General features: G+C 41.2%; 1 protein-coding gene across 8 annotated transcripts in view; it reads right to left on the bottom strand.

Annotated features, from left to right (window-relative positions):
• The window catches only part of NF2 (NF2, moesin-ezrin-radixin like (MERLIN) tumor suppressor), an 83,378-nt gene extending 56,716 nt beyond the window's left edge, over positions 1-26,662 (bottom strand). For 7 of the 8 annotated variants that reach the window (XR_013765756.1, XR_013765757.1, XM_079151348.1 and 4 more), the window contains exon 1: positions 26,068-26,661. Coding sequence is in view for 6 of the 8 variants with exons in the window: in XM_079151348.1 (XP_079007474.1) it covers positions 26,068-26,181 (114 nt within the window). In the remaining 2 variants the exon portion in view is untranslated. Of the gene's footprint in view, positions 1-26,067 lie in introns of all 8 variants that reach the window. The other variant, XM_079151349.1, reaches the window with a different exon arrangement.
• Positions 26,663-27,620: the final 958 nt, after the last annotated feature.

Genomic DNA, 27,620 nt, shown 5'->3' with positions numbered 1-27,620 from the left:
ATCTTAATATCCCCAAAGCTGCTAATTTAGGAAACCTGGTAAATAAGCATCCTCATTTGGGAGAGTCAAGCCTCTGGAGTTAAACCAGGGAGATGGCCAGCTTCTGAGACATCAATTCCCTTGAGGTGTTGTTGTTGATTCTACCCTTTGATAAAAGACTAGTGTTCTGAGTGTATATGTGTTTGTTTAACTTAAAGACTGGCTTTACTAGAAGTTTTCTAAATATAGGAGAGCAAGATGCAACCAAAATCATAAATCCTGGGTGGGTGGGTGGGGGGGGACACATGTGAGACCAAGCAGTCCAATCACAGGTCTCTCCTATCATGGATGCTCAACTGGGCCAAAGGCAAAGTAACTTGTCCATAGTCACAAAGAGCAATTTCAAACGCTTGGTATCTAAGCCCAGGTGACAAACAGACATTCAAATACTGTAGCATGTTTACCTTAGAGCCTCATTTTCAAAAGGACCTGAAGCAACAGCTGTTAAACCCTTTTCTCAGCTACTCAATTGTAGCTGGAAAAGCAAATTCAATCTTAACAGGGGAAAATAATGTCTAGCAGCTTAGCAAATGTTGCCACCTAGTGGCTTTCCAGTTAAATCTCCCAGGATGTTCCCATACTACCCCTCAGCTACGACTTGCCAGATTCCTGCCCCAGTCAACTCCAAGTTATCAGGTGGACATGAGAAACACACTCAGTTGCAGGTATGATCACCTAAGGCACATCACAGAAACAGCAGTCAGAGATCAACCCCGAGATTCAAAGGCAAGGTCACCAAACATGCAAAGAATGAGACCACTTGATTGCAAAAGCCTCTGTCCTTCTACCCTCATTAGAAATCTTCACCCAGTGTCCTGGCATACTGAAGATGCATAATGAGAAAGGAAGGGGGGAAAATGTAGGTATTGGAGACTTGTTATAAAAAAGAAAATTGCAACAAGGAAAAAATAAGTTAGAACCCTGATACCTAACTGACTTTTTGCTAAAACCTGATTCCACAGGGGAGTTTTCAAGTAGGATTTCTGTTTTTGTTTTTTGACTGTTTGTTTGTGTACCTGGGATTGAACTCAGGGGTGCTCAACCACTGAGCCACATCCCCAGTCCTATTTTGTATTTTATTTAGAGACAGGGTCTCACCAAGTCGCTTAGCGCCTCACCATTGCTGAGGCTGGCTTTGAACTCATGATCCTCCTGCTTCAGCCTCCCAAGCCCCTCGGATTACAAGGCGTGGCCACTGTGCCTGGCAAGGATTTCTGTTTTTAATAGATGTGAATGAATGGTGTGTTCCCTGCAGGTATTCAACAGAAGAGGCCATCTCTTCTCTGTGTTGCATTCCAAGTCAGCAACCCAGATGGAAGGACAGACAACAAGACTACAGCAGACACGTGGTTGAGTTGCATGTGGGCTTTTGTTACTGGGTTTTTTTTCCTATCTTTCTCTAGTCAGAGAACCCCAGTATACAACAAAGATTATGAAGATTAACAAAGTCAGTCTTTAGAGATTATTTTGAATAAAATAAAATAAATAAAATGACAAGTTTTATTTTTAAAAGATCACAGTCTTTCCCCATTCATAAAGCCAAATAACAGACACACTCATTGCTCCATCTGACAACTGGACAAAGAGTTTTTAATTCACGGCAGGTTTTAATTCCTACAGGCAGACTTCGCTGAAGAAATGTTATTTTGGAAAAGTGGAAGCTTCAGGGCGCCGATTATCCTCTTGTCTCTATTTTAAGCTAGCACACAGTATATAAATTATAAATGCCTACCTTGCTACAAAATAATGTACCACTAAAGAACAGGCATTAATGTGGAGAAGTTAAACACCCAAGGGCCAAGAGGATCAAGGTAATGATTCCCAACGTGCCATAACTTACAGCCATAGCCAGGACCGGGTTTTGGCACAAAGGGGCTGTCTGCAAGCAGGATGTGCAATGCATCGGAAGAAAAGCTGCCAAGAGAAGAATGAGTGAATTTCCTGAGTTGGGAGTTTAAATCCTCAAACACAATATTGTATTAATGCCATTTTCCTGCAATCCCTTTTACCTCTTTGTTTTTAAAATGCAAAACTATCTTTGTTGAATGCAAAAAGACAATGTCTTTGCCCCTACGGAGCTTGCAATAAAGTGAGGAGGAAGGAAAGAATTCTCACAACGATTCAGAATGCCCTACTTAGGGGTTTTTTCCTACTTAAGATTTTTAACTTTGATGCAAAGAAGCTCAGACCATCAGAGTTGGAAATGAGCCTGAGTAATTAACAAATAAGGAAACTGAGTCACAGCTTATTTGGCAGCCTGACAAAAGCAGGCCTTGGCCTTTTTCATGGTGACTCAAAGTAGGCAAACCCCAGTCCCTCAGTCCTCTTTCCCTATTCTGTAGTCTTCCTTTCTTCTTGCTTTCCACCTTGTTCAGAAAGTGACCAGTGTCTGAAATGACGCCCATTCTTAGAGGAGCCAAATCCGGCTCATGTGAATTATATCCCATGACTCTCATCTATTCCTACAGCTGGTAATACAGAGCACACACCCTGTGTGCCCGCACTGTTGGACTTCGGGGCTACAAAATGATGGAAGCAGGATGCCTACAAGAGAAACAGGTGAGAACTCAGGTCAGGGAAAGAAAGAGTTCATAAGGGAGGGAAGGAAAAACATCTCTTAAAAAATCAGAATTGCTACAGGCAACTGCAAGTCATTTGCTGGAGCTGAAACCAACAGCCAGGCTCAGAAGGGGGCCTGGTGGGACTGGTGCTCAATGCCCAACCAGGTGGCTTGACTTCAACCAAAAGCCATGGAGGCTTTGAGGTCTTGGGCAGAGGACTGAAAGGGTCAGATCTGCATTCCGATGTGCTCTGGCAGCAGGGTGGAGGATTAGTTGGAGGGAGGACCCTAAATCAAGAAGGACAGAGCGTAGGCCATTCCTGCAATGGGAAAGATGGTGGGAGGAAGAGAAGAGCCTGAGAATGGGAAGCGAGCAGTCACAGAACTGGTGTCTGAATGGGGACCAAAGGAGAGAGAATCAAGAGGGACACCTGCATTTCTAGCTTGAGCACCAGATGGTTCCACTAAAGGAGAGATGGAATACAGGAGAAGCAGCAAATTTGGGGAAAACAGATGAGCAATTAAGTTTTAGACAAGATAAATTAAGCTGCCTGAAGAAACCAGGAAGAGATGCCTTAAATAAACTTGATTTAAAGCCCTCCATTTATAAAGTAACATGTTCAAGGCTGAGGTGGGAAGATTGCTTGAGATCAAGGTCAGCCTTGGAAACACAGTAAGACCCTGTCCCCAAAAAAATAAAATAGAAAGTTCTGTCTAAGCAATTAAGTTTTCTGGGAGTCTGGAGTTGTAACTCATGGCAGCATATACGAGGCCCTGGGTTCAACCCCTACCAAGGACAAGGAGAAGAAGGAAAATTTGTTTTCTGTTTGGCTAAATCTAACCTCAACATGATATTACCTATCCAAAGTACTTTCTGGTTTTTGTTTTGGTTTGGTTTTGGTACCAGGGATTGAACCCAGGGGTGCTTAACCACTGAGCCACATCCCCGGCCCTTTTTATTTTGAGACAGGGTCTCATTAAGTTACCTAGGGTCTTGCTTAATTGCTGAGGCTGGCTTTGAACTTAAAATCCTCCTGCCTCAGCCTCCCAAACGACTGGGATTATAGGCAAGCACCACCATTCCAAGCTGATGTTGTACTTTTCAATACATCCTTCCCCAGATGTATGAGGCTTGCTCGGTCTTCCTAATTGGAGTTTCTAGTTGTTGGTCAGATACTTTAGGTTTTCAGGATCCTGGGGAAGGGAGGTATTTGGTTGTGAATGGGGCTTCCTTGATGTGGGCTGACTTGCCAGAACATGACAAGTTTGTCTTTACTTTTTTTTTTTTTTAATTTGTATTAATTAATTAAGTTATTTATTTATTTATATTTTTTCATACTGGGGATTGACTCCAGAGGAGCTTTACCCCTGAGTCACATCCCCAACCTTTTTAATTTTATTTTTTAGACAAGTTCTCACTAAATCACTGCAGGTGGCCTCAAACCTGCAATCCTGCCAGGCACAGTGTCCTGTAATCCTAGCAGCTTGGGAAGCTAAGACAGGAAGATGGTGAGTTCAAAGCCAGTCTCAGCAATTTAGAGAGGGCCTAAGCAACTCAGCAAGACCCGGTCTCTAAATAAAATATTTTTAAAAGGGCTGGGGATGTGGCTCAGTAGTTAAGCACTCCTGGATTCAACCCTTAGGACCAAAAACCAAAACAAAACTTGCAATCCTCCTGCCTCTGCCTCCAGAGTCACTAGGATTACAGGCATGTGCCACTACTTCAGGCTTGTCTTCAGTTTTATCCCTGGTCCCCTGCATTGTGTGACGCTGTGAAGTGGCTCACTGTCACCTGAAGGTTTCCCCACATGGTAGGCACCTGACTAGGAGCAGCATTCACCACCTTCCTATTCCCCACAGTGCCCAAGTGCATATGTGCGTACAAGACAGAGCAAGGAGCGACTGTCCAACAGAACTAAGCTACTTCAATACCCAAGGCTCAGAGCTTGCAGCACAATTAGCCCCACACACCCACTCCTTCCACAATAATTAGTGAACACCCATTGTGTCTAAACACCATGCAAGGTGCAGGGGAGAAAGAGGAAACGAGAGAAGAGTCCCTACTCTCACAGGTCTAGAATACGGCCAACCAGGAACAGATGATCGATCACCCTCCTGAACCCACACAAAATCAACTCCAGGTGTTTTTCAGCACTACACTTGTGCTGTGAACAGAGAAACCAAGGGCGGTAGGGGCCCCATAAAAATGACCCCCATAATCTGAGAGGGTAAGGAAATACCATCTAAACTGACTTATAGTGAGAAAGAGAAGCCAAGGGAAGGCTGGGTTTGGAAGAGGAGAAGCCAGCAGGGCTTCAGGTCCAGGTTCAGTGTCCCAGGTAGAGGGACTAGTATATACAAATGTCTAAAGGGGGGAAAAAAAAAAGTTTAGATTGTTCTTATGGGAAATAACAGTACTATAGTTTTTTTGGGGGGGCAGGGGGTATACTGCAGATGGAACTCAGGGGTGCTTGACCACTGAACCACCTCCCCAGCCATATTTGGTATTTTATTTAGAGACAGGGTCTCACTGAGTAGCTTAGTGTCTCACTTTTGCTGAGGCTGGCTTTGAACTTGCGTTCCTCTTGTCTCAGCCTCCCGAGCCGCTGAGATTATAGGCATGCGCCACAAAGATCGGCACTATAGCTTTGTGATGAGAATTCTACCATGTTACTAAAACTACCATTTCAATCCAATACTTTTGTGAATTGTCCAACTCCACCTCTTACATCTGAACCACAGAACACAGAAAGTTATCTGGTGGCTATTTTCTCCAGTTTCCCAAGGATGGAACATAACTAGTATCATTCTAAAAATACAAGAGAAAAGTTGAATCATTACTAAGATGGATACCTCAGGACATTAGGACTTAATTCTTTTCAGGAACCGCTTTAAAAGTCATAGATAAGCTGGTTATCTACCATTGGTATGAATCTCAACACTGTCACTGTATGACCTTGGGCAAGTTATTGAATTTCCTTGCGCTTTGCAACAAGGATAATAAACAGAACCTGTCTTAGCAGATTGATCTAAGGATTAAGTGCATTAATACATTTCAAAAGATCAAGACAGTGCTCGACCTGAAGTAAATAAACACTCAATAAGGGGTAGTTGCTTCTACTTCTCACCCTGCCTCCTCTACTTGGATTCTCGAGTGGTATTGTTTAAAGGCTCCCAGCCCCGATCCACACCAGGGATGATGGATGACAGATCGAAAAGGGCATCATCAATTCTCATTGAGCTAACCATACAATCACTCATTTGACAAACATTTATTGAGCACCCACTACATCCTAGTCATTGTGCTCGGTACCGGAGATAAATGACGATTCAGAACAAGACATGGTCCCTGTTCATGTCTGACAGGGAAGACAGGTAAATGGATAACGATAATGAACCTGGTTAAGTGCTAACAGAACAGGGTGCTATGGGAACACAACTCAGGCTGGGGGTCTTGGGTGTGAGGGGTTTCACTGAAATGGTGTCTGAGCTGGGTCTCAGAAGCCAAGTGGTAGCTGGGCCTGTGGTGAAGGAGCTGACGAAAAGGAGGTCACACCAGGCGGAGGGAACAGCATGTCTGCCGCTTGGGTCCAAGCTGTTGCAAAGTGAAGGAATGTTCTTTGCACTTTTCTAGTATCTGACAAACAGCATAATTATCCAATCTGCAGTACTGAATGTTCAATGCAGTATTGAATATGCAGCTTCAGCTCAACATGTGAGAAGATTCTGACTCTCCACGACTGATCGGGAACCTGGCTGTTCAGGCTCTGGATCAGAGCAGGGACACATCCTGCAACCATACCTGCAGGGCTCGAAGAAGCTAAGACGAGAGGGATGAGTCTCTGTTTATTTTCCTGTAAAACAATTCTCCTGGGTTGAGGGTATACCTCGGTGGCAGATTGCTTGCCCAGCAGTGTGAAGCCAAAAAAATCCCTTTTTGACACCTGGTGGCATGTCTGTCTTTTAGGCCCTGCGTTCACATGATTTACAGGTCTTTTGGTTGGGAATTATAATTTTTCCTAAACAGGTTGCCAAAAATAGAACAGCTCCTGGTCCTGATGAAGTATGCACCGAAACCCATCTCCTTCCGCCTGGCCGAAGAGTTCAACTGCTCTATGCCCACCGCAGGTCCCTGCCTCATCTCAGCCTAGCCAACAGAATGACGGCTAGGAGGCAGGTGTTTGTTTTGCAGGGAGAAAAAGAGAGGTGGGGGAGTGACGAAGGTGGTTTGCAGGGAGAAGAGAGGCAGAAAGAAGCAAAGATCTGGGCTGCATCATGTGGAAGGAAGTGCCCCCTCTGCAGGCCTCAGCCTCAAGGTGCCCTTCAGGAGCAGGGGCTAGAGGGAGAGAGTGTGCAAATGCGATGCCGCTCGGCTTTGGGGCTGTGCTTTCCTCTTACTCTTAACAGGCTGCGATGCAATTTCATAGATATATACTTGTGCCGGTATCAAAGATAGATGTGTATGAACTTTATAAACAGGACTAAGTGCTGTCAGCTTGTTATTTTTTGTAGGAAGCTGAATTTATGGGCTTTACCCAGAGTGAAGTACTTGTCATTTATCAACCAAGAATGTTTTAAGTAAATAGCACTAAGCATTTACCCTCCGCAGCAGGAACGTAGCTAGAATGCAGCACTTTTCTGTTATAGGAAGCAAATGGCAACAATAACCTGCAGGGCTGATTGGGGTCTATTAACTGGGGAAGCTTTATGAATAACTTCTACTGACAGCCGTCTTATAGTTGGCCAGAGTCATACTCAATCCTGAGACTGCCTTTTTTTTCCCTTCTGGGCTTTGGTAGTCTTCACATTGCTTTCCCCCCATTTCTTTGGGCCATGAAGTCGGTGACAATCAAACCCCTTATACTTGCTGATAACGACAGGGCAGGGTGAGGTGGAAACCAGTCACATGTGGGGGAAAGGCCACAGCTAGACCAGGTCAACTCTCTTGAAGAAAGTGAACTCAGTTTAGCTGTTAGATGTGAAATGCCTAAGAATTGGAACCCACAAAGAAACTTTGGTTTTTTAGAAATGACTCACATCTGGAAAAACCTAAGAGAGAAGGAATATTCTGTTTCATAGAGGCCTAAAGGTCTGAAGGGTTAGATCAGTCACACGAGCAATGCTCTTTGACTCCATGGAGGAGGAAAGAGAACTGACCAACCCAGCATTCTCTAGTCAGGCTTCCTTCTAATCAGCTCACAAGCTGCCATAGCATTTGCCATAGAAATTGTCCAAAGGTTAGCTCCCTCGCAGACACAGTGACAGAAGGAACTGTGCCTCCCAGGCTCAGGGCAAGTGCCACATGTTTGCCATTATTTCAGAAATGGAAAACTAAGGATGACTGCAATTTCCCTGTTCAATGTTTATCCATAACTAGCTACTGCAGTCATAGCTGCCTATGAACAGAATTTAAGATGCGTATGTAAAGATTTAAACCTAAATACAACTTTTGTCTGTTTTGAAAAAATAGAGACCAAATACCTCAATTTATAAGATAAACATGATGGAAAGAGGAACAGGGGCTGCTGATGAGGCTCGGCGGTAGAGTGCTTGCTTAGCATGTGCAAGACCCTGGGTTCCGTCCCCAGCATCCCCCCTGCAAAAAAGTGAATAATAATGGATCCCATTAAAATCTCTTCTCATTAATCAAAGATTTAAAAAGTGTAGTATCATGGCTGCAAAACCAACACTTTGACTCAGGATATAGTATCACCACACCAAAATAGACCAGATTCTTCTGTCTCATGAGCTTAAAATGCAAAACCACCCTGCCATTTCCTTTGCAACTAAAGGATATACCACTCCTACGCCAGCATTATTTCTCAACATGAGGGAAAAAGGGATCCTTCAAATAGAAACAAGATCATAGCAAAAAGAGAGATTTGTTTGCTCCGCTCTGCTGATCTTGAACCTGGGAAAGATTCAAACCTAAAGCCTCTTTGCAAAAACTCCCATCCCTAATCTCTTGCCCTGTCAGTTTCTGCCATAATGAACTATAGCAATTAATTTTCTTCTTCCAGTTCTCTAATCATCTCTGTTATTACACCAAATCTATTTAAATTATTGGTTTCAAGGCTCTTCTCCAAATCCTTCCTCCCTCTTTCAACCAATTACCGCACCTTGTTACAATCCAGCCTGTGTACTCCCAAACCCGTGTGCTTCCAGCCCAGCCAGCTCGCCTATGCATGTAGTCCAGTGGTTCAGGATGCTGAAGCAGGAGGATCACAAGTTCAAAGCCAACCTGAGCAGCTTAACAAGGCCCTAAGCAACTTTATGAGACCCTGTCTTAAAATAAAAAATGAAAAAGGGCTGAGTATGTGGCTCAGTGTTTTAGCACCCCTAGGTTCAATCCCTGGTACCATAAGTAAATAAATAAATATGAAAACCTATGTGCTTCCATTCATCTGTAATCAAAACTTTCATAAGATCTATTACTTTATCTCATCTCTGCCCTTCTCCTACACAATATCACATACAAAACAGTATGTACTTCACAAATATGGAAAAGTGTAGAGTCTGTCTTTCCCCAAGATTTCTGTCTTTCCTCCCACTCTGCAGATCGCAAACTCCTTGAAGGCAAGGGCTAACACAAACAGACACAGAGACACACGCATGCCCGTGTGCACGTATAGACACACACTCTTAAGTCTCCCAGAACCCAAGCAAGTGCTACATAAATGCTTGTGGTTGGCTGGTGATGTTGATGATAATGATGATGATAACTAGAAGAGGCTTCTAAGTAGAACAGACTTCTGAGTAATGATTGCAACGAAGCAGGAATTTATGATACTCCTTATTAAAATTCTAACTGCATAACTAGACCTTAAGGTATATATTTTTCCCCTTTGGTGACACATACTGATTTCCTCTCTCTAAAAATACCCTGGCAAAGAAATCTAAATCTCAAAGAACTAAAGAAGAAAATTTTCCACCAAACAGAGGAGACTAGTAAGAAACAAATCATAGCACCTTGGGAAGCCACAAGATAGAGGTTTTTAACTCTGATGTCTCGACTCTTTCAAAACAAAATGAGTTAGATTGTTAAGGGGGAGAAAGTCCTTCTGTCTGCAGCTTCTGGCATCTTCCCTGCTGAAGTAGAAAGCAGTTGTGGGATCATCAATGAACCCAGAGTGGAGATCTGGATCCTAGACGCCCTCCTTCCACCACACAAGACTGTGACTTAAATGAACTGCACAGTTCAAGTGGGCCCCCGTGTCCTCATCTGTAAATCTCTTATGCCCTGTGCAATCCCCAGATTTTATGATGCTATGAATGAAAAAAGATGCACTTGCTTCAAACTTGGCTGACAGATGACAAAGCAAAAAGAAACAATACAATTATAATGCTATAAAAGCAAGACAGTCCCTCAAAACTCAAAGAAGGCAATCTCTATCTGTGGGATTTAGTTCACAACATGAGAGCAATCACTGCCCTGTCAAACAGCTATAAAACACCAAAACCCGCTGTGTTGGGTCAGTCACTTAACCTCTCTGGGTCTTAGCTTCTGCGATCATCAAGTGGTCTTTCAGAATTAACACCACCCTCTGAGTCCACAAGCTTGAGATCGTTTTGGATAAACTGTGTAGTACTTTTTTATTACTATGATAATTTCTTATTATTACTTTAACGCCCCATTCTATACCTTAAAATCATTTTAGGGATGTAAATGACGCTTAACATTTCATTTGCGTGTGGTTTTTCCATTCTTTTCCTACTCTGGTTCTACTATCATGTTCCTTACTCCTAATAATCAAGAGTTGACTGTATAATAATGAATTCTCCAAAGAAACAAAAATATTAATTAGAATGCTGCTAAAAAAAGTAGAAGTTTTCAGGACCTAGCATGCTGTTGATAATCTGCAATTATTGGCGATTACGAATGCTTGAAACACTGAAAATAAAAATTCAGCAGAGAGCTATGGATAGGAAACTATTAAATTCAGTGAGATGAGACACAGGGCTAAATTTCGAACATCTAAACATTAGGTAAAACTAGCACATTATGAAACAACTCACCACAAAGTATTATCCAATGCATTATTCCTGTCCTGGACATTGTAAAAACTGCAGATTATAGGTAAAAGTATATTTCTTCAAAGAACCTCCCAGTGGGGCTCTAGGGTGCAGCTCTGTGGCAGAGCACGTGCTTAGCATGCACAAGGCCCTGGGATCAATTCCCAGCAAACTCCCCCATACCCACACCCACAAAAAGCTTCCTGCACAATAGAGCCAAAGTATAATTCATTTGTGCAAACTAGCTTGTATAGTATGCAGACTCTAGCCACTCTAATCTGTGAAAAAATGTTAAATGTTCTGTCTCTGTTTCTAGTTTGACATTTTGTCCATGCTTCTCGGTCATCAGTGATAATAACACTTTTAACAACATTGGAAGGTATGAATGAATAGGACTGGTGAAAATTTCTGCAGATAGTTGAGAAAGAACTACTGTGGGCTAGAGACTTTTTAAAAACATATTTATGAGACTGATATAATCTCAAAATCAACAGGAGTAGGATAGTAGGTAAATGCACTATTGGGAAATTTACAACCACAGATGGGTCCAGGTAAGTTTAGTAATTACTCTGGGCTGCAGTTTTAAGTTTTATCCGAAAATCAAACTATAGAAATTACTAAAACTAGGAGATTAAAAATGGCAAGGTTGATGGGAAAGCCATAAGCAACATAACTCACCAACAGAGTTTCTGCGAATTTTCTAAAGCTAGGTCCAAATTTGGCAAGAAAGCAAAAAGCAGCAGTGAAAGCCCAAGAGGAAAAAGGCCCAGTCTTTGTAAATGATGTGCTCTGCCGCCACCTAGTGGTGCCACCGTGATTCCTAAACCCGAACAAGCACCTTCAGTCTCAGCATCTTGAGTCTCAGCACCGTGACTAAAGGTTTGATTAAAGGCTTTTCCCCTTGAAGTCAGCACTAATTCAGTAATAAATTTGTAAGCTAAAAATGTCCTAAAACATGTGGATTTAGAACCTAAATTAGACAAAGCACAGACAGGAGGAGAGAACACTTCATCCTGTAACAAACCAGAGAAGGCTTGTCACCAGCTGGCTAAAAAGATTAGCAGCTCTGAGAAAACTTGATTCTAGGTTTTTAAAACTTAAAATGCTTTAAGTTCTGAAATTAAAAATAAACAAGCACCAAGAATGTTCTTGGACAGGAATGCAAAACTAGCATGAATAATTGGAGGAGTCATCAAAAACAAAGAAAAATGTCAAAATGACATATTGGGGAGCTGGGGTTGTAGCTCAGTGGTTCAGCACTTGCCTAGCATATGTGAGGTACTGGATTTGATTCTCAGCACTATATAAATAAAATAAAGGTACTGTGAAAAAAATGACAAAAGAATGGAAAATAACCAATTATGGCAGAAATCAGAAGAGAATCCTGCTATCACAGTGGACATAAAGTTAAATAGAGATCAAATCATATTGTATATTATAAAAAAGAACATCCTTCAATAGGAGTATGCAGACTGGGGGTGTAACTCAGTGGTAGAGTGCCTGCCTAGCACGTGTAGGGCCCTGGGTTCAATCCCCAGCACTGGAAGAAAAAGAGAGAGAGAGAGAGAGAGAGAGAGAGAGAGAAAGAGAAAGAGAAAGGAAAGAAAAGGAATATGGCATAAGATAAGCTCATTATATTTAGGCAAACTATAGAGTTTACAGGCTCTATAATCATAAAGGCATGAATAACCTGAAGGAGATTCAAAGAAAACGAAGGCAATAACTAATTGAGAAAAATTCATGCAGCTGCTAATAAGAGACTTTTTCTTTCTTGTTCCCACGTTCCCAGATTAAGATGCTAATAATTTCCAAAGGCTTACTATGGGTCAGGTTGTAGACTCAATTCTTGCCAAGATTCACCTCATTTCTCAAACAACCCTGTGAGAATTATTCTCTCCATATTACAGATTCAGAAACTGAGGTTTAGAGAGTTAGTCCAAGATTACTTCCAAAACAGGCAGGGCATTTCCCAGGCCAATTCACCTCTTTTACTAGGTCTAATAGCTAAAGTCCTATTTCCTAAGCAATATTTTCCCTGTCCTTTAGCAGATTATTCTCATACCTCAAAATCCTGAGATGACTTACTAAAAAAAGGAAACACAAGAAAGAAAGGAGCACAGTGGGCCTCTTCTACTTAGATCACCTTAGGTGACAGGGTGTTGAAACAGAGGGCCTTAGAAATCACACTTTTTTCTTCTTATTTTTCAAATGAAAGAACTGAGGCCTGGAGGAAAGAAATGACAGGCCCAAGGTCACAGGGCAGCTCCACTTAGAAGCCAGGTAATCAGACCTAGTTTAAGGCTCTCAATGATTTTACATAAGAGATGACTTGACCATGTACTGGGACCAGATACCAGAAAATGCACTGACTTTTCTAAGCCCAGTTCTGGCCAGGTTTCCCCCCTGAACTCCCTCCTACTTGATTGGCCGTGCTATCCCTCGGGTCTGCTTATTCTTGATCTTAGAAGACTCTGATGTCCAAATTCACTTGACTCTTACATCTGCCTAGTTACGTTCCAGACCCAAGCTGGTCTTACTGCTGCTTTGGTTTATTTTTGTTTGTTTGTTTGTTTAAAAAATGAGGTCTCTGTTACCCAGGCTCCATTTTAGGCCAAAAGCAAGGAACACGGAGGAGATCCTGGGCAAGTGAGAAAGATTCACTAATGGAAAATGTCCAAGTGATTCAAAAAGACAAACTAGACATTGAGTCAATGTCGCAGGAGTTGTCAGTCTTATCATTCACCCGGCAAAAATGTAAGCCCCCAGTTATTTCTCTGCTTAGCTATACACAGTAATAGAATAATAGGACTCTGTATCAGCACATCAAAAACTTACATATTTATTTCAGAAAAAAAGCCGACATCTTTCTTTTAAATTGCTTCAATCCCATACTGCCCTCCCAGAACTGACATCCTCAAAGGGCATCCTATACCAAAATCTTAGGGAGTCAAGGAATTAAGATCTTATAGAAAATACCAGAGTTGGTCTTTGTCTTCTCCTTTTGAAGGTCCCTTCTATTATGGACAACTTATGTCCACTTTTTCTATGTTGGAAAGACCTATAATGTTGGTATTCAATCTGATTATAATTCCATTTGGGTATGTGAAAACACTTAGGATGCCAACCAACAGGAGAAGGCTTTGTTTTCAATATAAGATGGTATAAGAATCTCCCACAACTTAATTTTGAGAAATTTTTCATATTTGATTCTTTCGGCAGATACATTGAATTATTAGCGTAAAATTCCAGGCTAGATAAGAAATAATATAACCATTTAGCCTCCTGGCAAATTACATTCAGCACCCACTTTCTCAAAATGACAAATATCAAATCTTTCAAGTGGAAAAATCTTCCAAAGCACCAAGCCAATTGTGCAATGCAGCAAGTAGTGCAAGAAAGAGTTTTTTCCCCCATGTCTGCAGTAAAAAGTCTTATCTTATTACCATAAAGTAACATGACTCATAAGTAACTACCACCGGTTCTGAAATTGAGTCCTTCTTGGAAGGCCACCAACATTTGACCTTAATAAAGCCAAAAATTCCACAAGTACCATCTCTCTTTCTTATTTTCCCAAAATGTACCTGTTATCTCCTTGCATCAGCACCTTGCCCGGTTAATGTACAACATAAAAACAAGGCAGGGGAGTAAGACTAATGGCTTCTCCGAGTTCCCTCGATCATCATAAATCAAAATACTATTGCTTTCAACAGAATGTTCTAACAACATTTACAAATGGGTGTTTCCACTAGAATTTGCAGTTCAGGGGGATGCAAAAACCTGACAAATCACAACAGGTAAGTACCCAAGGTGACCCAAGTCTCCTACTTTAGGCTGATTATAGTTCCTTCCTCCCCACTTCACATTTTTTAAATTGTGCATTATAGTTATACATGCACACAATATAACACTATAATCTGGCCAGTATCACTCCCCAGCACATCCCCTCTCCCTCCCTTCCCTCACCCCTTGCTCCCTTTCCTCTACTGAGCTCCCCCTTCTTTTCCTCTCTAGTTTCCACGTATGAAAGAAATTATAGTCCCTTTTAATTCCTTCTTTCTGCCAGGCACTAAGTATTCCAAAACCCCTTATCACAAATGTGCAGGGTCAATACAATTAGTCCCATTTTATTGATGTGGAAACTGAGGTCCAGAAAGTTTAAGCATCATGTCCAAGGAAATAGTATAGCAAGAATTCAAGCCTAGGTCTGTCTTATTTCAAAGTCCATGTATAGGGCAAATACCTACCTTTGTGCAGTAGTCTGAGAGCTAAGAATGATTTTTATATTTTGTTTTTTATATTTTATATATAAACATATAAAAATGGTCAATACAAAAAAATGGTTTTAAAAACACAAAATATTTCATCACTTGTGAAAATTACATGAAATTCAAATTTGTGTCCATTGAGTTGTATTGGAATACAGTGATGGTCATTATTTACATTTTGTCTAAGTTTGCATTATTAAAATAGTTTTATTGAGATATGATTCACATACGCTTACATTTCACCTACTTAAATTGTACAATTCAACATTGTTAGCGTAACTACAGAGTTGTGCAACCACCACCAGGCAATTTAAGAACATTTTTGTAACCTCAAAAGGAAAACTTCTAGCTTTTAGCTATGACTGCTATGCCCCCATCCACTCTTCTCAGCTGAGCAACCACTAAGCTACAGTCTGTCTCTACAAATATCCCTATTCTAGATTTGCATATGAAAGGAATCATACAACACATACTTTTGTGACTGGTTTCTTCTAATGAGCATGTTTTCAAGGTCTGTCCATGTTGTAGTATGTATTGGTGCTTCATTTTATTTTATTGACAAGTAATATTCCATTGTATTGATATGCCATTTTATGTATCCACTCATCAGTTGATGGACATCTGAGCTGTTTCCACCTTTTGGCTGTTGTGAATAATGCTACTGTACATGCACAAGTTTCTCTGTAGGCATGTCTTCATTTCTCTTGGGTAGATATCTATGAGCGACAGGTCAGACAGTAACACCATGTTTAAATGAAGGACTCCCAGACTGTTTTCCAAAGTGGTTACTTCTCTACATTCTGGTGAACACTACATGATTTTTTTCATTCCAAACATGTTAGTGGTTGGTTCTATGATGGTAAAGTTCTCATTGTGTTTTTGATTTCCATTTTCCTATATATAGAGCATCTTTTCCTGTATTTAATTGGCTGTATATCTTCCTTGAAGAACTGTGTATTCAGATACTCTAACCATTTTTAAATTGGGTTATTTTCTTCTTTTATTATTAAATAATATTAAGTTGTAAGCTTTTTTTTTTTTTTTTTTTAATTTCTTTAAGCTACTGGAAATTGAACCCAGGGCTCAGGCATGCTAAAGAATGCTTTGTATATTTTAGATGAAACATAATTTGCTACTATATTTTGTTATTTAATGGCGGCCATTGAAGTACAAAGTCCTTAATTTTGCCCAAGTCCAGTTTGTCTATTTTTTTCTTATATTGCTCATGCTTATGCTATCATATCTAAAATATGTATGCCAAATTCAAGGACATAAAGATTTATCCCTGTTTTCTTTCTTTTTTTAAAATTTTTCTTTAGTTTGAGATAGACACAATACCTTTATTTTATTTTTATATGGTGCTGAGATTCAAACCCAGTGCCTCACACATGCTAGGCAAGTGCTCTTCCACTGAGCCACAACCCCAGTCCCTATCCCTATGTTTTCTTCTAAGAGTTTTATAGTTTTAGCTCGTCTTTCAGATCTTTGACTCATTATGAGTTAATTTTTTGTATATGGCATAAGGGTTTAATTTCATTCTTTCCCAGGTGGCTATTCTGTGGTTTAAGTACCATTTATTGACAAGATTATGCTTTCCCCCACGGTATGGTCTTGGTACCCTTGGCAAGAATCAGTTGATGACAGATAAATGGATTTATTTCTGGATTCTCAATTGTGTTATATTAATCTATATGCCTATCCTTACATGAGTACCACCCTGTGGTAAAATTTGGAGTTGGAAAATGTGAGTCTTCCTGCTTTGTTCTGTTTCAAGATTGCTTTTTAGCTACTCTGGGTTCTGTGAAATTCCATATAAATTTTAGAATTGTCTTGTCAATTTTTAAAAGATATTCCATTGAATGTGTAGATAAATTATAAGAATACTACCAACCTAGCACTGAAGCATGCCTGAAATCCCAGTTACTTGGGAGGCAGAGGAAGAAAGATCCCAAGTTGGAAGCCAGGCTAGGCAACTTACTGAGAACCTGTCTCAAAATAAAATAAAAAGTGCTGGAGTATAGCTCAGTGATACAGTGTTTGCCTAGCATGTGTGAAGTCCTGGGTTCAATCCCCAGGATCAAAAAAAAAATTTTTTTTTTATAGTTTTAAAAGATAAGTTTTGCACTTCTTTTGTTAAAATTGTTTTCTAAGTATTTCGTATTTTTGATGTTATTGTAAATAGAATTTTTTTTATTTCACTTTCAGATTATTCATTCTACGTATACAAAATTAACAACTGATTTTTTCATATTGATTCTTTTAGCCCACAACCTTGCTAAATAGTTTTAATAGTTTTTCATGGATTCCTCGAGGTCCTTCTACAACATCATGTCATCTACAAACACAAATAGTTTTACTTTTTCCTTTCCAGTATGGGTACCATGTATTGAGTTTTCGTGCCTAAGTGCTTTAGCTAAAACCTCCAGTACAATGTTGACTAGAACTGATAAGACTAGGTATCCTGGGTTGGGGATATAGTTCAGTAACAGAGGGCTTACCTAGCATGTGCAAGGCCCTAGGTTTGATTTCCAGTGATGGAAAAAAAAAATAATCCATATTCTTGTCTTATTCCTGATATAGGGGATAAGCATATGTAGTCTTAAAAAACAGGAAAAAGAACATACAAAATGTATCACATTCCTAAGACATGTGAGTATTAGACTCTAGCACTATCTTTTATCATTAAGTATGATGTTAGCTGTGGGTTTGCCATTGCTACTGTTCATCAGGTTAAAGAAATTCCCTTCTGCTGGGCATGGTGGTGCACATCTGTAAACCCAGTGACCCGGGAGGCTAAGGTGGAAGTATTGCGAGTTCAAGTTGCGTCAGCAACTTAGCAAGACCCTAAGCAATTTAGCAAGACCCTGTCTCAAAAAATTAAAAGGCTGTGTGGTTCTGTGGTTAAGTGTCCTGGTTCAGTTCCCTTCTATTCCTAGTTTGTTGAGTACATTTTGATGAAAAATATGATGGGTTTTGTCAAGTGCTTTTACTGTGTCTACTGTGATGATTGTGTAATTTTTATTTTTTATTCTATTGATACGATACATTACATTATTTACGTTGATTTTTCTGATGTTAGTCCTGAAATAAATTCCACTTATTTGTAGTATATGACTCTTTTTAAACATTGCTGGATTAAGTTTGCTAGGTTTTTGTTGTTATTATTGTTTTGGTTTTTTAGGATTTTATTTCCACATTCCTGAGATTTTGGTCTATAATTTTCTTGTGCTGTACTTATCTGGTTTGGATACTAGTGCAAAACCAGGCTCATAAAATTATTTGAGTTAGGCAGTGGCACACAACTGCAATCCCATCAACTCAGGAGGCTGACGTGGGAGGATTCCAAGTTCAAAGTCAGCCTCAGCAACTTAGCAAGGCCCTAAGCAACTTATTTAGACTCTGTCTCAAAATAATTTTTTTTTTTAAAAAAAGGGCTGGGGATGTGGCTCAGTAGTTAAGCACCCCTGGATTCAATCCCTGATACCAAAATAAATAAATAAATAAAATTATTGGAGAAGTGCTCTCTCCAATTCAATGTTTTTAAAGAGTTTGTGAAAAATTGTACTACTTCTTCCTGAAATGTTTTGTAAATGTCAGTGGTCAAGCCAGATGAGTTTCTAAAAGGGTAGACCCTGAATTTTCTTTGTAGGTAGTTTTTTTTGTTAGTAATTCAAATTCTTCATTTGTTATTGGTATATTCAGATGATCTATTTTTTTTTCAGTTGTTGATGGACTTTTATTTTATTTATTTATATGCAGTGCTGAGAACCAAACACAGTGACACACACGTGCTAGGTAAGCACTCTACCACTGAACTACAAACCCAGCACCCCTCTTTTTTTTTTTTTAATTTTTTAGTCAGAGATGGACACGACACCTTCATTTTATTTATTTCTTTTTATGTGGTACTGAGGACCAAACCCAGTGCCTCACACGTGCCAGGCAAGTGTTCTACAATGAGCCACAACCCCAGCCCCTGATCTCTCATCCTGAGTCAATTTTGGCAGTTTATTTCTTTCAAGGAATCTGTCTGTTTCAGGTATCTAATTATTTGTCATCAACTGCTATTTTATTTCTTCTGTTTCATGTCATTTTTGCTGTTGTTCCTCCATTCCTCCTTTACTCCTTGCTCTTACTTTAAATGAATAATTTAATAAAATCTTTAACATTTTTAATGATTATTTCACTATACTTTTAGATTTTTTTTGTAGTTGTTCTAGAGTTTAAGATATAATCCCAATTTATAAGAATCAACTTCAGATTGACACTAGTTAAGTTCCAGCAATACATAAAACATTATACCTAGCTGGACATTGTGGCAAACATCTGTAATCCCAGAAGTTTGGGAGGCTGAGGCAGGAAAATCACAAGTTTGAGGCCAGCTTCCGTAACTTAGCAAGACCCTCAAAAAATTAGTGAGACCCTGTCTCGAAAATAAATAATAAAAAGAACTGGAACGGTAGCTCGGTGGTAAAGCATGCTTGGGTTCAATCTCTGGTACCAAAAAAAAAAAAATTACTCCTGTATAATTCCATTCCCTTTCCCCTTTTGGAGGGTATTATTGTTGTACATAGTATATCTATTGAATTTACATACCCAGTAATTCATTGTTAAAGGTATTGCCTCACCATCTGTCTATAATCATTTCCTTAGTCCATTATATCTCTGCTCACACCCACCTCTTTTCTGTTGTTATTGGCAAATATATTATTTGTATATTACATTTCTACCTGTTATAAGTCCAATAGTGCATTATAGACATTGATGTTATAAAATTATTTCTTAAATCCACTTAAGAAAGGACAATATATATTTAATTATTTTGTAATTACAATGATTACCCTTATCAATGCTATTTTTTCCTTGAATTTGAATTACTGTCTGAGGTCATTTGCTTTCAGCCTAAAGAATTTCCTTTAAAATTTCTTGTAAGGCAGGTCTTTGAACAAAAAAAATTCTCTCAGTTTTTGTTTATCTGTAAAGCCTTCATTTCACCCTCATTTTGAAATGTCCTTTTCCTTGATATCCAGTTTCCATATGGATCATAGGTAGACATATGATTCTTGGTTGACAGGTTTTCTCTTCCGTCAGCTATTAAACTTCCTGAGCTCCCCTCTAAGTAATGAGTCTGTTTTTCTCTTTATGCATTCAAGTTTTTCTTCTTCTCTTTGACTTTCAGCATTTTTACTATGATGAGTCTTTTTGTGGATCTCTTTGTATTTATCCTACTTGGAGTTCATGGAGCTTTCTGAATGTATAGGTCATTGTTTTTAAAAACTGGAGAATAATTAGAATAAGATAAACTCCATGTTTGTATAAATATGTCAAAATAGACTCTACTGTCATGTATAACTAAAAAGAACAAATTAAAAATTAAATTAGAAATTTTAAAAACTGGACAAGTTTCAGCCATAGTTTTTTTCAAATATTGTCTGCTCCTTTCTCTTTTCCTGCTACTCTCATTATGAATTCATTGGTGTGCTTAATGATCTCCCACATTTCTAGAGGCTGTGCTCATTTGTTCTCATTATTTTCTTTTCCCTACATGTCAGCTTGCATAATCTCTACTAACCCGTTTTCAAATTCACTAATTCTTTCTTTTGCCAAAAAGTTCAAATCTACTAGTGAGTTTCTCTAGTGAATTTTCTATTCCAGTTATTATACTTTCAACTCCAGAATTTTCATCTGGCTCTTTTTTTTTTTTTTTTTTTTTTTTATTGTAAACAAATGGGATCCATGTTGTTTCTCTACCCTTCAATTGGTGAATGGATAAAGAAACTCACACACACACACACAAGGGAGTATTACTCAGCCATAAAGAATGATAAAATTATGGCATCTGGCTCTCTTTTAAAATTCCTGTCTTTCTACTAATAATTCTCCATTCAATGCAACAGAATCATAACTTCCTTTACTTTGTCATCACATTTCCCTTTAGTCCTGTGAACATAGCTCTAATAACTTATGGAAGGTTTTGTTTGTTTGTTTCTGTACTGGGGATTGAGCCCAGGAGCACTCAACCACTGAGCCACATCCCCAGCCCTTTTTATACTTTTATTTTGAGACAGGGTCTCACTAAGTTGTTTAGGGCCTCAATAAATTGCTGAGGCTGGTCTCAAACTTGTAATCCTCTTGTCTTAGCCTCTAGAGCCGCTGGGATTACACACATGCACCAGTATAGTGAGTATAGTGCACACAGCACTATAATGACTTATTTGAAGCTTTTGTTTGTTTGTTTGTTAAATCTAACCTCTGTTCAATCTCACAATTTCTTTTTGATATATTTTTTAAATTTATTTTTTAGTTGTAGGTAGACACAATACCTTTATTTATTTATTTTTTTAATGTGGTGCTGAGGATTGAACCCAGGGCCCCACACGTGCTGGCAAGTGCACCACCACTGAGCCACAACCCCAGCCTGGCAGTTTGTATTGCCAGCTTTTTTCCACTGTATCAGTCTTACTTTCTTGTTTCTTCGCATGGCTCCTAATTTGGGGTTAGAAATTGGACATTTCAGATAATATACTGCAGCAACTCCAGGGACTGGAATATGCTCTCTGGACCTTATTATTTCCTTGTCTATTTGTTTAGTGGCTGGCTGGATTATTTAATGAAATCTATTTCTCCCATACAGTCTTAAAGTCCTCAGGGAGGTATAGCTTTAGGTATGCCCACAGTCACCTTGGGATGACAATGGCTTTAGTAGGGCTCTCTTCTCTTTCCATGACTATATTCAGTTGAACTCCATGCACTGTGGCTTATTGGTCTATTATTTTCAACAATGCTCTGAGGCATAACTTATTATATATATTAATCCTATCAAACTATGGTTGTTTGATGGGAACTGTTTGCGGGGTTTTTTGTTTTTGGTACCAGAGATTGAATCCATAGGTGCTTAACCACAGAGTCACGTCCCCAGCCCTGTTTTGTATTTTATTAAGAAACAGGGTCTCTAAAGTTGCTTAGGGCCTTGCTAAATTGCAGAGGCTGGCTTTGAACTCATGATCCTCCTCCCTCAGCCTCCTGAGCTGCTGGGATTACAGGCATGCACCACCTCACCCTGCTGAGGTCAATATTTGATATTTGTTCTGACCCCAGGAGGACTCCTCCCATCTGTCTTGTTTTCTTATTATTTCCAACAAACGGGAACACCTACTGTCTAAGCTGTATCATTATTAAATTTACAAATCTCCTCCCAATTGTTTTCTTTCTTTTTTTTTTTTTAAAGTTCAAGGTTGGGTTGGGATGAGGCAGAGGAAGAAGGTGAGTGTGAAGGTTAGGGTTAAAGGTTAGGATTAGAGTTAGAATAAGGGTTTTGGATTTAGATATATGATTGGTGTTGGTGTCAGGATAAGTGAACAGTGGTAGGGAGAAAGTGAGTGGTGTTCAGGGTGGTGATGGGTTTGAGTTTAAGATAAGTTTTTGGATGGTTTGGGGTTAGAAAGTTAATTTGAGGATCATGGGAAGAGGTTGGTGTGGGGAATTTCATTTTTGTTGTGTTTTAGTGCTTAGGACATAAAATATAGTGAAAGGGCTCATGTTAAATACAAATAATTTGTACTAAACTATAAATTGTACTAAACTATAAATCACTAGGGATTAGGGAGGCAGGCTGGGAGGGGCCTCACTTGAGAACTCTCCACTTAGTAATTGAGGCCTCAATGGCTCATCCTTACCTATGCCCTATGCCCTCTTCTACCTGTAACATACTCCAGATCCACCCCAAACTCCAACTGAACCTCCCTCTCTAGCCCCTCCTTCAATCTGGAAATCCTTGTGCAGGGGAAACCACCTTCATCCACTGCATTTTCTTCCACTTGCCACCCTCCATTTGCCACCCAGACATTCACCTGTTGGATGACCTCCACCCACTGCCCTGTCACACCTGTGATGCTTGCAGTTGCTCAAAATTTCCCACCTTCTCAAGAGTGCTCTAGGCATAAACTTCTCCACGCTGCTTTGCGGATGAAGTTACTTCCTTTGGGAAAAGATTAAGAGCAGTCTGCATTTTTGTTTGGTTGGTTAATTTTGGTTTTGGTACTAGGGATTGAACCCAGGGTTTCCTGCAGGCACTCGACCAGTGAGCTGCACCCCTATCAGGAGCTCTCTGTTTTAAGGTATGCTTCTGCCCTCAGCCAAAATCTCTGAGCCAGGGACCTGGGGATGGGGATGGGAACCGTGGCGAGCTTCTCTGTGAGTGGTATCCCTGACTCTAGGACCACGGGCTTCATGGAAGGGGACAGGTGGGGACACAGTAGCTCAAGGTCTCAGTTTGCATTTCCTGCTGTGGAACCACCTCCTCACAATCCAGGACAGAGGCAAAAGCAGTTAGGGTTGAAGTTATTTCAGTATGCCCTGCCCTGTTCCAAAAATAGGGACTAGGTGGAAGAAGGGAGCCCCATCTCTGAGTTGCAATCACCCAGTACTTGGTCTCAGCGACAAGTAGCTCTGGTTAGGATGAGAAACACTGAAGTTCGAGGGAGGAAGTAGTCCTGGTCCACTGCTTCTCACCCTCCTTACCAAATTTTCATACATTTTTCTTGAATAAATATATCATCATTTGCTGTTTTACCTTCAGACATTTCCAAAGGGCTTAAATAGTTGTTAATAATTTTCACCAGTTTTGCAAGAATAATACCATCATGCTAGAATTCAAATCAGGTCTAAGGCTGCTTTTGTGTATAACAGCGGAGTTGAAGAGCTGAGAAATCCAGCAGAAATCCCGTGGCCTGCAAAGTTGAAAATTTTGACTATGTGGCCCTACTATACTGAAAAAGTCTGCCAACCCCTGACTTAGGTCATTGCTGCCAATGCTACTAGTCCCTGAACCAAACTGAGTAGTAAGGACTTAAATTACTTGAGAGAGAATACTGTATTGACTAAGAGCTTAGACCAAAATCCCAAATCTGCAAGTCGGTGTCCCACGCCTGTAATCCCAGCTGCTCGGAGGCTGAGGCAGGAGGATTGTGAGTTCAGAGTCAGTCTCAGTAGCTTAATGAGGCCTTAAGAAACTTAGACCCTGTTTCAAAATATAATATAAAAAATGTGGCTCAGAGGCTAAGTGCCCCTTCAATCCAAAAAAAAAAAAAAAAAAAAACCCAAAATCTTTGTGATATTCAATAAATATAGGGAAAATACCAGTGTTTTTTCTATGTCCCCAACAATCAATACAGAAGATTTCTGTGACCCCTGGTCACCAAGAAGTATGTAGGAGCCAGCCACAGTAGTGCACACCTGTAATTCCAGTGACTCAGGAGGCTGAGACAGGAGAATCACAAGTTTGAGGCCAGCCTCAGCAATTTAGTGAGGTCCTGTCTCAATATAAAAAATAAAAAAGGCTGGGGATACAGCTCAGTGGTTAAGTATCCTGGGTTCAAACCCCAGTACCAATAAAAAAGAGAGAAAGAAGTATGTGAGAATTTTTCCCTACCAGCAACCAATCGATTAGTCAATTCTTTTCTGCAGCAGACACCAGCTGGGTGTCCTCTAATTGAATTCAATTCTGATATGATCTACCTAGAGAACTCAATCTATCTAGAGGCAATTCAGATCCCACAAGTTGAGGTCTCAGTCCCACAGACTGCCTCCCCCATAGCAGCCAATCACAAGCGCCAAGATGTTTTACCTGTGCTTCCGGCCAATCTGACATAAATCAGAGTTCCCACCACCTCTCTTTGGAATGCACTTCACCAATCTCTGCGAAACCTTTACGTTTACTTATTTATTATAAAAGATATTTTAAGGGCCACAGATGAAAAGATGCAAGACTTGTTGGAAGACGCTCAGAGAGCTTTCATGACCTTTCCTCGGGCACCACCTCTCAGGAATCCCCAACATCTTCAGTTATCTAGCAGTTCTCTAAATCCTGTTCTTTTGGAGTTTTATGGAGGCTTCATTACACAATAATTGATTAAATCTTCGGCCATATACCTTTAGCCCCTTTCCCCTCCTCCAGGTTAGGTGTGGAGCTGAAAAGCTCCAACCCTCTAATCATGCCTTAGTCTTTCTTGTGATCAGCTCCTATCCTGAAGCTACCTAGTCAATTCATTACCATACAAAAAGCCACTTATCATTTTGAGATTCCAAAGATTTTAGTTGTTGTGTGCTAGGAGGAAATCAGACCAGATATGTATTTCACAATGTTAGAGGTTCCTGCCTCACTGAGTTATTGTGAAGGTTAAAGGTATGAATGTCAGCGGTGGCACACACCTGTAATCCCAGCAGCTCAGGAGACTGAGGCAGGAGGATGGCAAATACAAAGTCAACCTCAGCAACTCAGTGAGGCCCTAAGCAACCTAGCTAGGCCCTATCTCAAAATAAAAAAAATAAAAAGGGCTGGGTATATGACTCAGTGGTTAAGCACCCCTGGGGTCAAGTCCCAGTATTTAAAAAAAAAAAAAAAAGTGTGAGTACCTGACACTTATAAAGTATTCAAAAAAGTGATAGCTGTTACCATCAGGCTAGACACTGTATGGAAAATATTACGTACCCTCTCTTAAAGAGTTGTTTTTTTTGTTTTGTTTCGTCTTTTTGCCAGGCATGGTGGCGCACGCCTTGATAGGCTGAGACAGGAAGATCAAAAGTTCAAGACCAGCCTCAGCAATTTAGTCAGGCCCTAAGCAACTTAGTGATACCTTGTTTCTACATTTTTAAAAAGTCTGGGGATGTAGCTCAGCGGTAAGGCGCCCCTGGGTTAAATCTCCAGTACAAAAACAAAACAAAACGTTTTTTTTTTTTTTTTCCTCCAGTTTGGGAAAGGGAAGCCAGTATAGACTTTCCAATAACGAAGATTTAACTTTGTAATACCTGAGGTCTATAACAACATTTATCTAGAAAGTAAAACAAAAACTCCCTACAGTTTAAGTTTAAACCTGACACTGCGAGCCAGAATTCGCTACCACGGAAGCTTCCAGCCTCTTCCAATAACAATGAATGAAAATAACCCTTAGAAATGCTAAATCCCAGAGCTCCATGTGAAAAAGCAGTACTTAGCTTTAACTTGTGGATTTGGGCCTAGATGGCCCCTTCCGGTTCTCTCCGTCTCTATCTGTGCCCAGAGGAGAATAAAATAGAATCCCTGAAGCCTCCACCTCGACTGTCACCGCGACGAGGACGCCCCGCTGGGTGCGGGATGCGGGGACTCCGCGGGGCTCCCCTCGCCGCAGCCCGTCGGGGCTACTGGCCAGTTACCTCGCAATTGAACTCCATCTCGGCGTCCATGGTGACGATCCGCACGGTGAACGTCTTGGGCTGCTTCCTCTTGAGCGAGCTGAAGCTCATGCGGGAAGCGATGGCCCCGGCCATGGCGCGGGGCTCAGGCCCGGGACCCTCGCGCCCCAAAGCCTCTGCTCTGGACCTGTTAGCCCCCCTGGAGGAGCCGCACAGGCCTCAGGGCCACCATGGTGGCCGGCTGGCCGGCCCAAGAGCGATCTGGGCTGCGTGGGTCCCCAGCGGCCAGCATGGGCCGCGAGGACCCTGCCCCAGGAGCAGAAAAGGGGAGTTGCGGGGCAGGCCCGGACGACGGCAAGGAGGAGACGCTACTGGAGCCGACGGGGCGGGCCAGGCCCGACACTCTGAGACTGGAGCCGGGGACGCCGGGCACGCCCGGGGACAGGAATCCTAGACAGCGGCTGCCAGACCCGGCGCGCCTCTCGGCTGCCTACGGGGGTCGCGGGGCCGCGCGGTAGCAGGGCACGCACGCGCGCGCGTGGCTGTCACCGTCCTCGCTCCGCGCGCCCGCGGGAAGCTTGCCCTCCCCGCAGCTCCCAGCCTGCTCCCCGCCCCGCCCTCGGGCCTCCCAGAACGCTACACACGTCTCAACCTATCTCCTCAGGTCTTTCCCAGACGCCTTGATTGGTTGGTTGATAGCTCCAAAGGAGACCGGGACTTTAACTTCATCCCGCCTCTCTTAAGGCGACTTCACCAATTGGAAGTTCAGCTCTGCCTGGAGGCGCTGGCCTGTGCTCGGCGTTGAGTGGCTACAGCAGCAGTCACTCCGAACGCTTTTGTTCCTAGAGGGCACGCCCACTCTAGCAAGACTGGTTGAGAGGAAGGAATCCTGCGCGCCTTTGCTGGGAACCAATGTGAAGACTAGTGCCTCCGGCGCTGGAATGAGTTACTCCCAGATCCCAGAGGCGCTGCCCTCCAACGAAGTGCGCACCTTGTGCTGCGCCGCCCCGAGGGATCGCGTTTCGGACGCCTGGCGAATATTTCTATTTGATACTTAATGACTTTACACTTCTGTTTCTCAAACTTTTAAAACACTTGTGGAGGCCTAGTAGGTTTCCGGCACTTTCCCGCCTGATCCTTGGGCTTCTCCGTAGGAGAGTTCCAGTTGCCAAAGAGGAGTACTGACTCAATCTACTTAATGGGATAGTTGAGGAATTTCAGACTGTTGAGTTACTTATAAAGCTTTAGAACAATGACTGGCACCTACTAGATTGAATTCATGAAATTGTTCTATTTGTAGAACAAAAAGGGTGGGAAAGCCTGGCAGAGCGGGCGCATGTTGGGGTCCAATGTCCACCGATCCCCAGAAAGTCAAAGTGCACACACGGTAATGCAAGACACACAACAAGGTTTTATTGCAAGCTCGAGCTTGGACAGCAACCAGCCTCTCAGACCACTACAATGGCTGAGTGGGGAGCGGCCCAGGGGCGAGAAAGCCCTCTATTTAAGAGATTTTCAAGCATTCACACACAAGGACCTGTACATTATTGGTTAACATTTGAACAGCTAAAGAT

The sequence above is a fragment of the Sciurus vulgaris genome (assembly GCF_902686455.1).
Source record: "Sciurus vulgaris genome assembly, chromosome: 8".
Classification (NCBI taxonomy): domain Eukaryota; kingdom Metazoa; phylum Chordata; class Mammalia; order Rodentia; family Sciuridae; genus Sciurus; species Sciurus vulgaris.
The sequence above is the reverse complement of the archived record's forward strand: the minus strand, read 5'-3'. Positions and strand labels throughout refer to the sequence as shown.